This window comes from Cygnus atratus, chromosome 5 (genome assembly GCF_013377495.2).
Source record: "Cygnus atratus isolate AKBS03 ecotype Queensland, Australia chromosome 5, CAtr_DNAZoo_HiC_assembly, whole genome shotgun sequence".
NCBI classification, from domain to species: domain Eukaryota; kingdom Metazoa; phylum Chordata; class Aves; order Anseriformes; family Anatidae; genus Cygnus; species Cygnus atratus.
The window spans coordinates 7,277,032-7,291,080 of record NC_066366.1 but is presented as its reverse complement, the minus strand read 5'-3'; the positions used below and the strand labels follow the sequence as shown (position 1 = coordinate 7,291,080).

The 14,049-nt window shown below is 33.6% G+C and overlaps 1 protein-coding gene across 3 annotated transcripts in view; it reads left to right on the top strand.

Annotated features, from left to right (window-relative positions):
• The window catches only part of ELP4 (elongator acetyltransferase complex subunit 4), a 141,466-nt gene that overhangs the window by 94,566 nt on the left and 32,851 nt on the right, over nt 1-14,049 (top strand). The window contains exon 10 of one of the 3 annotated variants that reach the window (XM_035549993.2): nt 7,259-7,362. The exons of the other annotated variants lie outside the window; for them this stretch is intronic. Within the exon in view, the coding sequence (XP_035405886.1) occupies nt 7,259-7,324 (66 nt within the window). The 3' untranslated portion in view covers nt 7,325-7,362. Of the gene's footprint in view, nt 1-7,258; nt 7,363-14,049 lie in introns of those variants that run through there. 3 annotated transcript variants of the gene reach the window in all.

Sequence of the window (14,049 nt, the reverse complement as noted above, 5' to 3'; positions counted from 1 at the left end):
TCATTTCAGTATTAGTAGGTTTAATATAATATGGAAGTCCTTTGTCATGGTAGTTGAAAAGATGTACATACATTTCTAACTTTCTGCAATTTTCTGTTCACTGATACTTATTTGTGCTAATATGTTTCTAACTCTATCTTCAAAATGTTTTAAACGTTATTATTGAAGTGATCAAAATATATCCAAAGGTTAGATGCTTTTCAAAGTGTAAAATAAATTGTATCATGAAATGCATTACAATTTTAATTTCATGATTACTTCACAGTAGTGATATAGAAAGATTTTGGAATGTTGAATTTCACCAGATAGCTTTATTGGATTTTAACCAATTTTTTTTTACCAAGTGTTCTCATTATAAGCTCTGAGTCTGTAAGACTCGGAGCATTGTAGATGAACCATAATCTTCACTGTTAGGCAATCATGGATTAGTTTTCACTGTTTTTCAGTTTACAGTCATTTGTTGAGAGAATATCTGCTTTATTATAAATGCAATATGAGGAGTGAATATATATTTAAACATTTTTTCCAAATTGTTAGGAAATGATTACAGAGCATGCATTATCTGCTGAAGAATTATGAACTCAATTAATTATAGTTTTTGTTTTTTTTAAGTAGTGAAAGATCATGAAAACAAATTAGTGTCCATTGGAAAGGGTGAGGATCTGTGTCCCAGTGAGTTACATATTTTTGTACTAATAATCTTTAAATTTACATTGGAAACATTAATTGATTTTTCCAGTTTTAAGACTTCTTATGTGAATAGGCAAACATGGAAAGGAGGTATGCCTGAATTTATTTTCTTTAATTAGAGCTTAACATGCTTTTAACGTAGCTTAGCTTTTCTGTTTGTTCATATATAGCAGGACAGTAGGAACTCCTACCTTGACTTCTAGTAGGAGCCATTACCCAGTAAGGTCTGCAGTATCTTAACCTCCATGAGAAGTCTTCCTATAGCTCTTCTTCTAGGAGGTTTTGGGTGCTGATCTGTACCATTTAAAGCCTTCAGGGATCAAGATTGGATGCAAAATAAAGGACCATCCTAAAGAGTATCACAAAGGTTTTTCACAAATACCCCGTTGTCCTTCAGAAGGTCTGAAATCATTAGTGTGGTAAAGAAGTCTCCTCCAAAATTTCCTTTAAAGCAAATAATTATTGACTGTGTAAAAAACATACTGATAAAGAGATAGCTTTTACTGTGGAGGTACTCAGAGATAGATAGGCATGTTTAAAAAAAAAAAAAAACAAAACAGAAAATCAGGCTTCAGTACCAAAAATACTCCAATGTAAATGAGAAAAAAAGAAGTAGGAGAAGTAGAGTAGGTAGAGAGCAGCAATCATATCAATGTTTTTATGTTTCCCTCGAAGGAGTGTATTTGAAACAGTATTGTTAAAAAGGGAAAGAAAATATAAAACTATGATTGTGAAATTTAGTTTTACAAATTTTCTGGTATCATACCCATAGATAGAAAGAAAAGATCTACTTGTTTCTATATCACTATGAAAAAAAGGCTGGCAGTAATGAATCATGAAATTGCAAAATACATATAAGATGAAATTTTAAAAGATGGTTAAATAAAGGAAACGGTTTCAATAAGGATTTCATTTTGGAAAAGGAACGATTAAAATAAGCTGGCATTGACTGTATATTCAGGTTGATTTCAGGGTCCATGAAGCATTGCTATAATACGGTATTTGTAAAAACAACTTCAGTTTAGTTTCATGGTTGAAGTAGAATGTAGTGTTATTTTAAGGAAGGGAAAGATACTCCAAAGTTGAATGACAGAATACAGTATGTAATGTCTGTGGTACTAAGTGAAGTTAGTGAAAACTAATGTCTTTCAATAAAAAAAATGGCCCATTAATCCCAAAAGAGGTATTAGAAACAGATTAGAACTATGCAGGTAAAGCCAGTTGTATGAATTAGTCTAAATTTGTAACAGAAGAAGATGCTGATAATTTTGTCAGTTGTCTTTCCATTTCTAATAATGTGCTATGTGATATTATCTGTTTTGTTATAAACTTTAAATATTAACAAATATTGGGAAAAGAGACTGGTCTCATTTCTTTTGTAGGGGATGGTATTTCTCCCCAGTTCAAAAAAGGAATCAAAAAATTCCTCAAACACCAGTTAAAATCTCCTTTACCTCTCAAGGTCCATTAAACTTCTTTTTATTTTCCTCTTGCAGAAATTAAGTATGTATGTACGAGCAGAACAGAATGTCTGTTCCTCTCTTAGCCGTAAGGATCAGTAAAAGCCAAATTTTTCAATAGATCTTGGAAATGTAATATGTTCCTCGTTGTACAGGAGGAGGAATAATCTTTATAATCTTTGTTCTAATGTCCCTGTTTCTTCAAGCATATCTTTTCAATGCTTAGTGATGAATAAATTTGATCTGCAGTCACAGGGAAGCCACGAATACATAGCTTAAACCAGTAAAAAAAAAAAAAGTCAAAACTATGCATTCTTTGACCTTACATTCTGAGGGACTGCATTTGAAAGGAAGTTATGTGCAGGTGAGCAGAAGCTTGCTTTTACTGAAGAATGTACAGCAAGTTTACCCATCCTGTTACTTGCCACAGATAGTGTTGGACCTGGTGCATCTGTGGAGGAAAACTGGTCCTTTCCATTTTCCAGCTGAATGCTGTGTAGCTCATCAGCGTATTGGGGATTTGAACATTGTACAAGTATGATTATCCGTCTCAGGATGTGAGTCTTTCTGGCTGGTGCCATTTAAGCCATGAGGGGGCAAACGGAATATGTTGTTTCAGTAATTTCTACCTAGATTTCCAAGTTGATGGAAGATTCCAAGTTGGGGAGGTTTATTTATTTTTTGTCTTATTAGAACATACACGAAAGTACACATAGCATTTCCAGAGTTAAAAGGAGGAGCAAGTATAATGAAAGACATTTCATCCACTTTATGGAAGTGTCCGTTGGACTGAACGTTGTATAGTTTGTAGCAATAAATGATCTTGCCCCAAAGACATTTCCATTTAGTATAGGCATAGAGCTGAGAGAGAGAGACATCGTACAAATGTGGAGACACAAAGTAGTACTGAGAATTCCAGAGAGAGTTTTTGCAGAGCCAGGAACTAAACCAGGAGCTTCTCCAATCGTGTCTAATTTTCTTCATAGGAAGAAAAAATGCATTTACTTCTTGCTGCAGTCTCATATAGTAAAAGTTGCCTAGCAGTAGTTATATATTGCATATTGATATCAAACCTCTTGGAATTATGGATGAGCCAAAAACCTGATATTTAGTCTGAACTAGTAATCCATGATTTCATGAGTCAAAAAGTTCCTCTAAAAGCAGGTGTATGTTCCCTGGCAGGACTCATTCTCTAGAACTAGCATCTGAAATATTTCAGTTTGGCCTCAATTAAGAAGTATTTGTACATGAGCTACAAAATGGTCTTATTTAACTTTTTTTTTCCTTATGTATTATATGAACTACATGTAGAAATATCAGTGGAACTGCAGTGTTAATAGAAATATTCCCAAATACTTTCCCCCCAATATTACACTGTATTAGTTGAAACCTAAAATGAAAGTGTGCTTCATTGGTGCCATATTAATGCCTTTATGAGTACATATACTTAAAATATACATGTCAGAAAGGGTATTGGTTAAATATTTTAAATACATCTTTATAGTATCATTCGAGCAATGTCAAATACAATTTTTATTTTGAAAGATTTTGTTGGAATTTAGTCTTTGAAAATATTAATAACAGCTTACAGCAGGTAGGCTATAAAATAACACTGTATGCTGTCTATTTAGTTTCTGGTTGAAAAAGCACAGCAGTACTTTAGTTCATTACCTTTGAAAAAAACAGTAACAAGATAATACAGCTGCCTCTGATTAAGATGTAAATTCTTTCTAATTAGAATGTAAATTCTTACATTTAAATGAAGACATCAATTGTCAGGATGCCATATGATATCTTATTCCACCTTGCCTGAATGAAGCCCTCACTGTTCATCTATGGCACTAAAATAGTTTTGCAGTCCCTTTGTTCTCTGATTCTTGTAATATTCTCACTTCATGTTCCCTTTACACATTGCTTTTGTTTGTTTTCCCCCTGCATCTGATATTGTTGTGTCTTGGGATTTTGCAGAAATTTGGAATGAAAATTGAGTTCAGTCAGTGCCAGTATTTGCTTGTGCCTCAATTACTTCTGCTGAATTTTCCTCAATGCAAATCAGGCAGGTTGCATAAAGTGGTGCATGTATTTGAAATAATTAATTTTCCGTAAAATGATGGATCAAGTCCAATCAACCTTCATGAAATCTAAATAAAAGAATAGAGAATTAGAAATTAATTAACATTTTGTGTTGCTAGTACTTTATTATGCAGTCTAAACTATAAATAATAAGTTGGTTTTATGATCATAACTTTTTATTATGAACTGTTGATGATAACCTTTGACATAATCATCTTGTTAAAATATATCAGTATAAGTATACTAACATAAATTTAATGTCACAAAAGGCATTGTAAATTAATAACATATCTTAAAGTAGAAAATTACAAGGTACAGAGAGTTTAAGAATTGACCCATTAATTATTTTTGCATGTAAAACTCCTCTCAAAGTTAAAGCAATATGTATTTACCAGTTGATTTTAAAAGTGTATAATTCTGTTGTTAAATTAAATGGGGCCATAATACTTAATCGTGTTATCTGAGAACAACCTATCATTGGATTTTATTTCTTTTTTGGAAACCTGTTTTTAATCAAATACCTGTGTAGGAAGGGTTTATGTTCTTCTTACTAACACACGGCTTCTGTTGCTACTCAAAATCATTATTCTTTTCCCCACCTATGAGCTGTATTCATTTTTAGTAAGTATTTTCTACAGAGTGCTTCCTGCTAATAAAATTATGTTCATATCAAATTTGGTCACAGGTAGTGAAATTTTTGGTAAAATGACACCAATCTTAATATAAATGGCAAAAGATATTTTGAGCTAACACAGATATATAATCAATGGATGTGTTGCATAAATATTATTCATAATAACTTTATGTACAGAAAGGTATAATTATGAACAAGTTTTTAGTAATAATAGCAGTTTGTATAATGACTCCAGTTAGACTAATATGTCTATATGTACTTAATTACTTAGATCTATAAAAATCTACTTAGATTTACTTAAAATAGTAAACCTAATGCTCAAGAAAAGTTCAGTGCAGTTTTAAAAAGTCAGAAAATATTCTTGTAATAATAGTTAGTTAACAATGGTATTAGCATCATTTATAGTTTAAGGGTGCTTGCCATATCTTTCATTAAGAGTATTGAACTAGTTTTCCCAAACTGAATTGTAGCAGGTGTTGCTTTAGTAACAAACACAAAGACTGAGCTTGTTAGTTAGCAGAGTCATAAAGGAGTCTCTAATGTTGTGTTTGTTTTTTTTTTAAGTTGTCACAAGCAGAAAAGCATAATACATTAGTAAAACATGACTTACTGAACACAAATATTTTATTTATTTTTCTCCCTTCAATATAAAATTTTCTTATATGAGGTACAGTTATAATACACTTATAACAATCTCATCAAAATATAAAATTAAATACAGTCTTTCAAATTTCTTTTACTCAGTTAGGAACTATAAAAATGACTATAACTTGTAGGTCCAAATATACCACTTATTTTGCAATTCTCAGAGGTAGCACAAAAAAAAAAAAAATCCTGTGAAACCTCCAGTCTTGTAAATGGTTAATCAGTTTACATACAAGTAGCTTTGCGTTACTGAGCAACAAAACTGTGCATTAAATAATTTGCAGGATGAGGTCTTATTATTTATATATATAAATTTTTCAGTTCACAAGAATTAGGATATCTTGTGCATGATAATCTTCAGTACGCTACTAATAAATTTGAGTATCTCAAGAGATTTTGACAGTTTTTACAAAAGAGGTATTGAAACATTGAGTTTATAAGTAACGTCAAAATAGGTGGAGTAATGTATTGTCCAGTGTCTGTCCTCAGTGTTATCATTTAAGAGAAAACTGGTGAAATACAGAAGTATTTTATATGGAAAACTTACTCTGAAATTCAGTTTGTCATCCACATGCCTAGTTTAGAAGAGAATTGTAGTAAATGGGAATCTCTACTGTTATGACGGTATTTGTTTTGGGGCTTGTTTTTGATATTCCTTTAAAGAAAATATTTACTTGGAGTAAATACATTTAACTGAATGCATTTTGTTGAAGGAAAGAATATGGAATGGTCTTGAAGAAACTCAATTTCAGCCGGAGCTAATTGATACCAGCCAAGTGTTAAGAAATTACCTTGTGTTCAGTGTGTGGCAGAGAAAACAGACTCATTATTTTTTCCTTTTAGGATGATTAAGTGTACAAATACAAAATATGTATGTACGTGGGTGCTACATTTATATTTGTACTATTCTAAACAGATAATAGATTAGCATTGGGTTTCATAATAATTAATCATTCTCTTAGTGGGCAAGGAGTAAATAACTGATTGGCTTGGTGTGTATATTGAAAGTGGTAGAAAGTAAGGTATTTTCATCTAATTGAAGTAACATCCAAGATACAGATGACACAGTAACAGAAATAAATCTCATATTTAAAATGAACTTCATATGTACAATAAGTTAGATTGCTTTCATATGTAAAATGGCTGTAGAAACTGAGCAGATTTTAGGCTCTGAGGGGGACTTTTTAGAGAAATAGCAAATGGCATCATATAGCATCAAATGGCAATTCTCCCTCTGTTGCTTTCTTCCCAAAAAACATCTTGTGATGTATCTAGGAGATAGAATTTTATAAACCACAGTCACAGTTGCTTTTTCAAATATAATTTTAGGTATTTTTCCAAATGAGAGGTGCAGACGGTAAAAAACAGTTCCAATAAACAGTCAAATTATGTACTTTCAGATTTTCTTTGACCCCTTGATCTAAAACATCTAACCTGTACTGAGCTCTGCTAATGCTTTGTTTTGGAATCCGCACAAAGGTGATGGAGGTTTACTTCTTTTTCTGCAACATAGTGATTTGTCCTATATCTCTTCTTCCTTGAATCTGTATTCAAGGTGCCTTTATTGTCTTTTGGTTCATTCTCCATTTCATTTAGATATTTTTCTCTAGAGGAAAAAAAAAAAAAAAAAGTTGCCTCTCACAATTCATTCTATTTATCAGCTTGACCAATGTGACATTCATCGTAGACATTGTAAATTACATCTCTACAGCTTTACTTACAATCCAAGTCTGTATTTGTTCTTTTTCTGTGAAAGGAATCCCAGACTCTCCTGTTTCCTGCGAGATTCTACTGCCATATCAACAGGACGTTTAAAGTGTAAGCTTAATAAGTTTGTGGAAGTAATCTTATTTATATCCTGCCATTAACTAATTTAGTTTTCACCTTCAGTAAGTTCTAGAATTGGTCTACCTTTTGTGGCTATCCTATAGTCTCTATTTTTATAGGCTGTTATGTTACATTTTCTGATGAATCGTATCTCAGCTGTAATTACAGTCTTCACTGAATACCTCAGTAGGATGTGTCAGCAGAGAAGGTGGATTTCATTCTGAGTCATACCAGGCTCCCATCTCTCACTCTATAACAGTGTCTTTCACGGACATATCTTTCTCAGTTCTGCCAGAAAATTTCATCAGCTACTGTCTTGTCTTGCTTTAGACTTTTCCTCTTCATGTGATATTTTTAACATTCTCGACACTGAGAGGGTGTCACTGTAGCAACAGCTGTGTAACTAATCTTGATGTGGTCTCCTTGCCAAGGGATAGGATCTCTTTTTCCCACCCACCCTAAAAAAAATAAAATAAAATAAAATAAAAAATTAGTGTATTGCATCACTAGGGGCCAATGCTTGCATCTTGAGGGCTCTTTACCAAAGACGTGTCTTCTACATGACTCAGCACCACCAAGATCAGCTTAGTCACATTTCAATGCTGTCTATATTAGACCCTCCTATATTGCTACAAAAGTCCTCCAAGCTATTTTGACTATATCTGCAAATCAGTTTTTCTTAGTAACAAAAGACTCGTTTTGCCTCCTGGTGTTATTTTGTCACTACTTAAATTGATAAGAGAACTTTGTAGAGCAGGTGTCATTGCAGTCGGTTTTTAGAACACTTAAGCTAACCTTTGGGTTGAATATCAGTCTACTTTCCTTTTTACAACAGAATTGATAGGTTTGGGGGGAGGGGGGTTGTTCTGAATTCTGAAATATTTAAATACTTCACGAAACAATTTTACTTGTCTCCACCAAGAAACTGCAAGGCAAAATGCCAGAGTTTATTGTAGTAATCATTTGTCTCTACAGTTGGTGAGGAAACAAAGACATTCTGCCATATTAATGGGGAAACATCTGCCCTTCAAAAGAGAGAAGTCTGATTAAATAAAAGAGAATAACTTATACTGTCAGTATGAGAAAGAGTGTGGAATAATTAGTGAGAAATTATAGGTCAGGTGTAGGGTTTCTGTGACATTTTTGGTCCCTTTTATTAATCCTGCCAGTTTTTGCCAAATGTAGGCATAGATAAGAACTTCAGTGTAAACTCTTGGTTTTGCTAGACCTGTCAAAGACATCTGAAAGATTCAAAAACTATGTGATGAAAAAAATCACATACTATGATCTTCATAGCAAGATTCCCATTACAAAATGATGACTACCTTTTCTTCCTCCACAGTCACAAGAAGAAAACCTTTTCCTTCACATATTGCATTATGCAAGACAGAATGAATTAAATTCATGTTTATGATAATTGTGTTATCCATTTTACTTAGAAGTAGAGAGGTGGTGGAAATAGAAACATATTTTAAGAGGTTATGGTAGAGTAAATGAAAGCAGTGCTGAGTGTATGAATAAGTCATAGTAAACACAGTTAAGGCATTTATTTTGGACTTAGGTAGCCTTTATTTGCCTAATAAGAACATAAGGTTTGGTTTTTATGTATATAATGCCCAGAATATGTTGTCACAAAGCCATCTTCTGAATAAACGTGATGAAATTACCGATACAAGGACCCAACACATTTTAAAATACAGTTTAAAATGTATGCAGAGCAGAAGTGACGTTGAAACAGTCTATTGTGACATCTATGTGTCTATTAATTTCATTTGCTTTATTAATTTTTTTAAAAGTTGAGAGGTGGCTTCAAAATTATGTAAAATAATAATCAGTATTAAGTAGTGAAGCTTTTTATAGGCAGAGCCTCTGGGCTTTTTTTTTCATTTTGTTGGTGGATTTGTAGTCAAAGAATTAAGGCAGCCACTTCAGTAATGCAGCTTTTACCAAGTGTGGATATCCATCACTAACTTCCCCACTACCATGAACCAGACTGAGTCCATCAGCCTGCATTATTGCTATAAAAAAGAAATCGAAGCATTAGGAAATTGCTGAAGCACAGGAAATTCTGGCTGAATATGAGAGGGCACTTCTTTACTGTGAGGGTGACAGAGCACTGGAACAGGCTGCCCAGAGAGGTTGTGGAGTCTCCTTCTCTGAAGATATTCAAAACCTGCCTGGATACCATCCTGCGCAATGTGCTCTAGCTGATCCTGCTTTGCAGGGGGGTTGGACTAGAGGTGCTTTCCAACCTTGGCCATTCTGGGATTCTGTGACTGTGATTAGGAATTGAAAACAGGGACTTTACTCACTGAATTATGACCTATATGCAAATAATACGTGGCCTGATTTTAAAGAAATCACTTATGTAGAGAACTGTATGCCTATATTACTTTGTGAACTTTAATTTGAACTGTTTTTTTTTTTGATGTAACTATAATAATTCAAAAATCTGCAAAAGCCAGAAATAAAAGCACTTCTCAGTGGGTTGATAGGACTGAATAGTGCAAATATTAAGAATGCATAGTTGTTGAATATTTTGAGCATGTTCAAAACCAGTAATTTTGTACAAAGAGGTTATGGTGCAGCACGTCTTTGAAATCAAAGTAGACCTGTGTAAAATTATAGTTTCACATAGTTTATACATACGAGTTTTAACATTCAGATATGCAGATGCTTGATTCCCCACATTTGCTGAAAACACAGCTGAGAAGTCTATATAGAAGTAAGTGGTCAATATGAAAAGATACGAAAGCAATAAAGATACACAGCAAAGTGATTTTATTATAGTAACTTTGACTATAAAACACTTATTCACATTCACCTGTGATTTGCAGTGATCCATATTCGGGTGATGTTGAGAAAATACCATTCAACTGTTTTTAAGGTCCAAATAAGCAAGGTGGTTTCCTACACATTCCATCTCCTCTGTCCTGTGGGGTTATCAGTTGACTCTTTCGTTGTCAGAGATGGACACCAGTCTTCCTACTCAAATGAGTTGCGGATGAATCTCAGCCTTCCATTCTACTTGGATTTCCCCTTAAGCTTCTGCCTTATGATATGAGGCTTGAAGTGTTTCTTGGATGTTAGATGTATTCACCGCAAATTTCACTGTTCTGTCTTTAAAATTCTAATCCGTTCCACTGCTCTAGCTGATAAACCTTTCTTCATTCAAAAGACTTCTCACAACTGTTTTTGTCTTTGACATATAGTAAAGATATAATAAAATGACTGAAAAGCAATCTGGGCAATTATACTTCAGCAACTTCCATTGCTGTATTGTATAGATATGGACTGATCTGATATATTCCAATCCTTCGTTGCATTGTTGGTATTTGATAAAGTATATGTTCTCAGTTTTGCTTACAAAGCTTGCAGAAGTATGTAAAAGAAATCAGTAAAAACTTGACGAAAGCCTAATGCAATGTTACATCTAAATAAATTATTCCTGGCCCAAAACTACATATACAGCTCTTTTAGACATTTTTGGTTTGTGTTTATGCTAGTCATGAAATTACAGAATCACAGAATCATCTAGGTTGGAAGAGACCTCCAAGACCACCTAGTCCAACCTCTGACCTAACACTAACAAATACTCCACTACACCGTATCACTAAGCTCTAAATCTAAATGTCTTTTAAAGACCTCCAGGGATGGTGACTGAACCACTTCCCTGGGCAGCCCATTCCAATGCCTAACAACCCTTTTGGTAAAGAAGTTCTTCCTAATATCCAACCTAAACCTCCCCTGGCGCAACATTAGCCCATTCCCCCTCGTCCTATCACCAGACACATGGGAGAACAGACCAATCCACATCTCGCTAGAATTAGAAGAAGACTTTCTAGTCTTTCGTTTCCATAGCAGTCTGATTTTTTTTTTAATTACTTTAGTTGAATTGTTCTATTGAGATTCTCCTCTGCTGCAACCATTGAAGCAGTCCAGCACTGTTTGGCTGTAATCTTACATGGAAGAAAAGTGGTGATGTAAACCACCTTTTTTAGTACTTCAGAGATCAGTCAAAACAGAAGAGGATTAGTGAAATACCCTTTCCAGAATTACATGATATAAATTCAGATAAATAGGAATGAGCACTTACATCCTTGTGAATGTGCAGGATAAGGAGATACTCAATGCTCAATAGCAATAGTGACTCTTTGTATGTGCAACACCACATACATATTTATATATGTAGGTACTGCTCAAGGAGCTTATATAGGGTTAATTATATATATTATATATTCAAAATAAAATTGCTTTCACATAAATGTTTTGTGTTTTGATCCTGGATGAGTGTTAATACAAATATAGATGATCATGCAGATATATAATGAAATTCTAAAAGTTGATTAAATGGTTCGTGCATATTACCATACAATACAGAAATCTTAATGAAACTATGTATGCGGTGACCCACCTCATATGCTGAATTATTGATCTGTAATCATTTTGCTGTTCCATGATAATATGTTACTGTAGCAACCTCGTAGTACTGTAGAACAGCATCCTCCCAGATCTAAGCCAAGAACATGTACTCAGTTACAAATTATGAAGATAATTAAATAAAAAGCTTGTAAAAATCAGTAAAGTTCATCCATTTTAATTCACCTAGATGTTTTCTTTACTGACTATTACATTACTAAAATTATGTGTTGTTGTTACATGTTTTGCACAATATCTTTCTTTGTTCTCAGTATTTATTTAACACATAGAAGGCATTAATTATAGTCCAGAAGTCCATCTGAGAACATCCAACTATGCAGGAAGAGGAAGGTGCCATTTTTGGAACTGAGCAATAGTAATATGAGAAATGTTGAGAGGTATGTTTTCAGCATATAGGTTAAATATGTTTTCTCACCTTCCCACATGCATTAAATTTCAGTTGTCAGTTTATTGCCTTGCTGTGGATGTCTGATAGAGTAAGAGTCAATGACTGTTCTTGAAAATGAAACTTCTTCCACTCATGGAAGCTATTTGCTCTCAAAGAATTAAGACTGACTAGCAAACACCTCAAGGCACAGACACCAGAGCCCCAATACTGATCTAGCATATTTTTCTTAAATGCTATAGACACTGTGCATGAATGTATGTTTTGTCTGCTTCTAGATTTCTTGACTTTTCTGAAATCAATATCTAATATGAAATGTATGATACTTTTTGAAGAGAAGATTTCTTTCACTGGTTTTTGGAAGACACGTTAAGGGGAGGAGGTGGGATATTTTGAGTCAGTTTCTTAAACTGATTTACATCTACAAATCGTACCAGATTTCCACAGAGTTCAGCTCCCATTTTTACTCATCTTAAAGGAACCGGCTGCATTTACAAGGATTCAGCAACTCTTAGATACAATGAAATATGATGGCTACTTCAGGTTGACACTTCCTAGTATCTTCATCAGAAGGGTTGAATAAGGATCTCCTATGAACATTAGGTCATTTTACTAAAGGTTTTTACAGAATCTAATTAACATTTGAATATAATTTTTTTACATAACTTACAGTACGTGCTGCCATTGAAGATGCTCAAAATAAGCAGTAAACTATTCTAACCTATACATACTGGATATTTTATGCAAATATGAAGTATTTGAAAATGCATTATGAAATCGGCTTTTTCTTCTAGGAGTGTGTATGTGTCCCTCTTAGTGTAAGCATTACAGCATATAAAAATAAAGACCAAAGCGCACTCATATTTTAAAATGTCAAACTCTTAATGAAAGCATTAGAAATAAGCATAATTTCACTGATCAAGCTCTAGCTTGACAATGTCAATAGAGAGCAGAACTATCACAACACAGTTTTGAAATTGCCTTGTCTCTAATTGGGAGTCAAAATATGGTTGTATTATTCTTTAAAAAAAATGTGTTTTTTCTACTTTGAATTTGTTATGGTAAGGGAAAAACAAATACCAGCTTTTCTCATTCTTGTCTGATTTGTCTCATGTTTTATGTGAATTACCCCTTTCATTTACTTAAAATTGTGGGTATTCCAGACAAACTATGCTCGTAACTTATGATGTCATATCCACAGAAAACAGTTTTCACTTTTTATGCGAGGTATGACATGAAGAGGTCTCTAGAAGGACTAAGTTACAAAATAATGCTAGTAAAATTATGTGATCTTTCATTTCCATGGAGGTATGATATAGATGACTGGGTGTCGTCTTGTGCTTCTCATATTTCCTTCTGTTTATCGCTTCTACTGTACACATGCTTGTCATTTCTCACAAGTTATTCATGCCAAACCTATTTAGATGATCTTTCCCACACATCCAGTATTGAAATGAGATACGTCTATTTTTATTCTGTTAAAATAAAGTCAGCAGAAAACTACTCAGTGGTTACTAAACTGGCTGTCAAAATAATTGTGATCTTGTCGACACTATTAATAATTTTCTACAAGCACTACATAGTATTAGAAATAAAGAAATTATTTTTAAAATAACCAGAGTGGGGGTTGATGGAGAAATGGCAAAGTTTGGTATTATGTGATATGTTTTTACACCTATCTGCCCTACACCTTGCTCCTACTATCCTAATATTTTTTTCTTTATTTCCAAGTGTTTGTGTGAAGAGAGAAGTGAGTTTGTGTTCTTCTAGCAGATATGCTAGAGGAACAGTAGTCTCCGAGTGGGAGTTATCATGCCCACACATACTGCTGCTGATCCTACTTCATCCCACTTACCGCTGTATTTTCATTATAAGCTTGGATTCTGTTTCCCTCT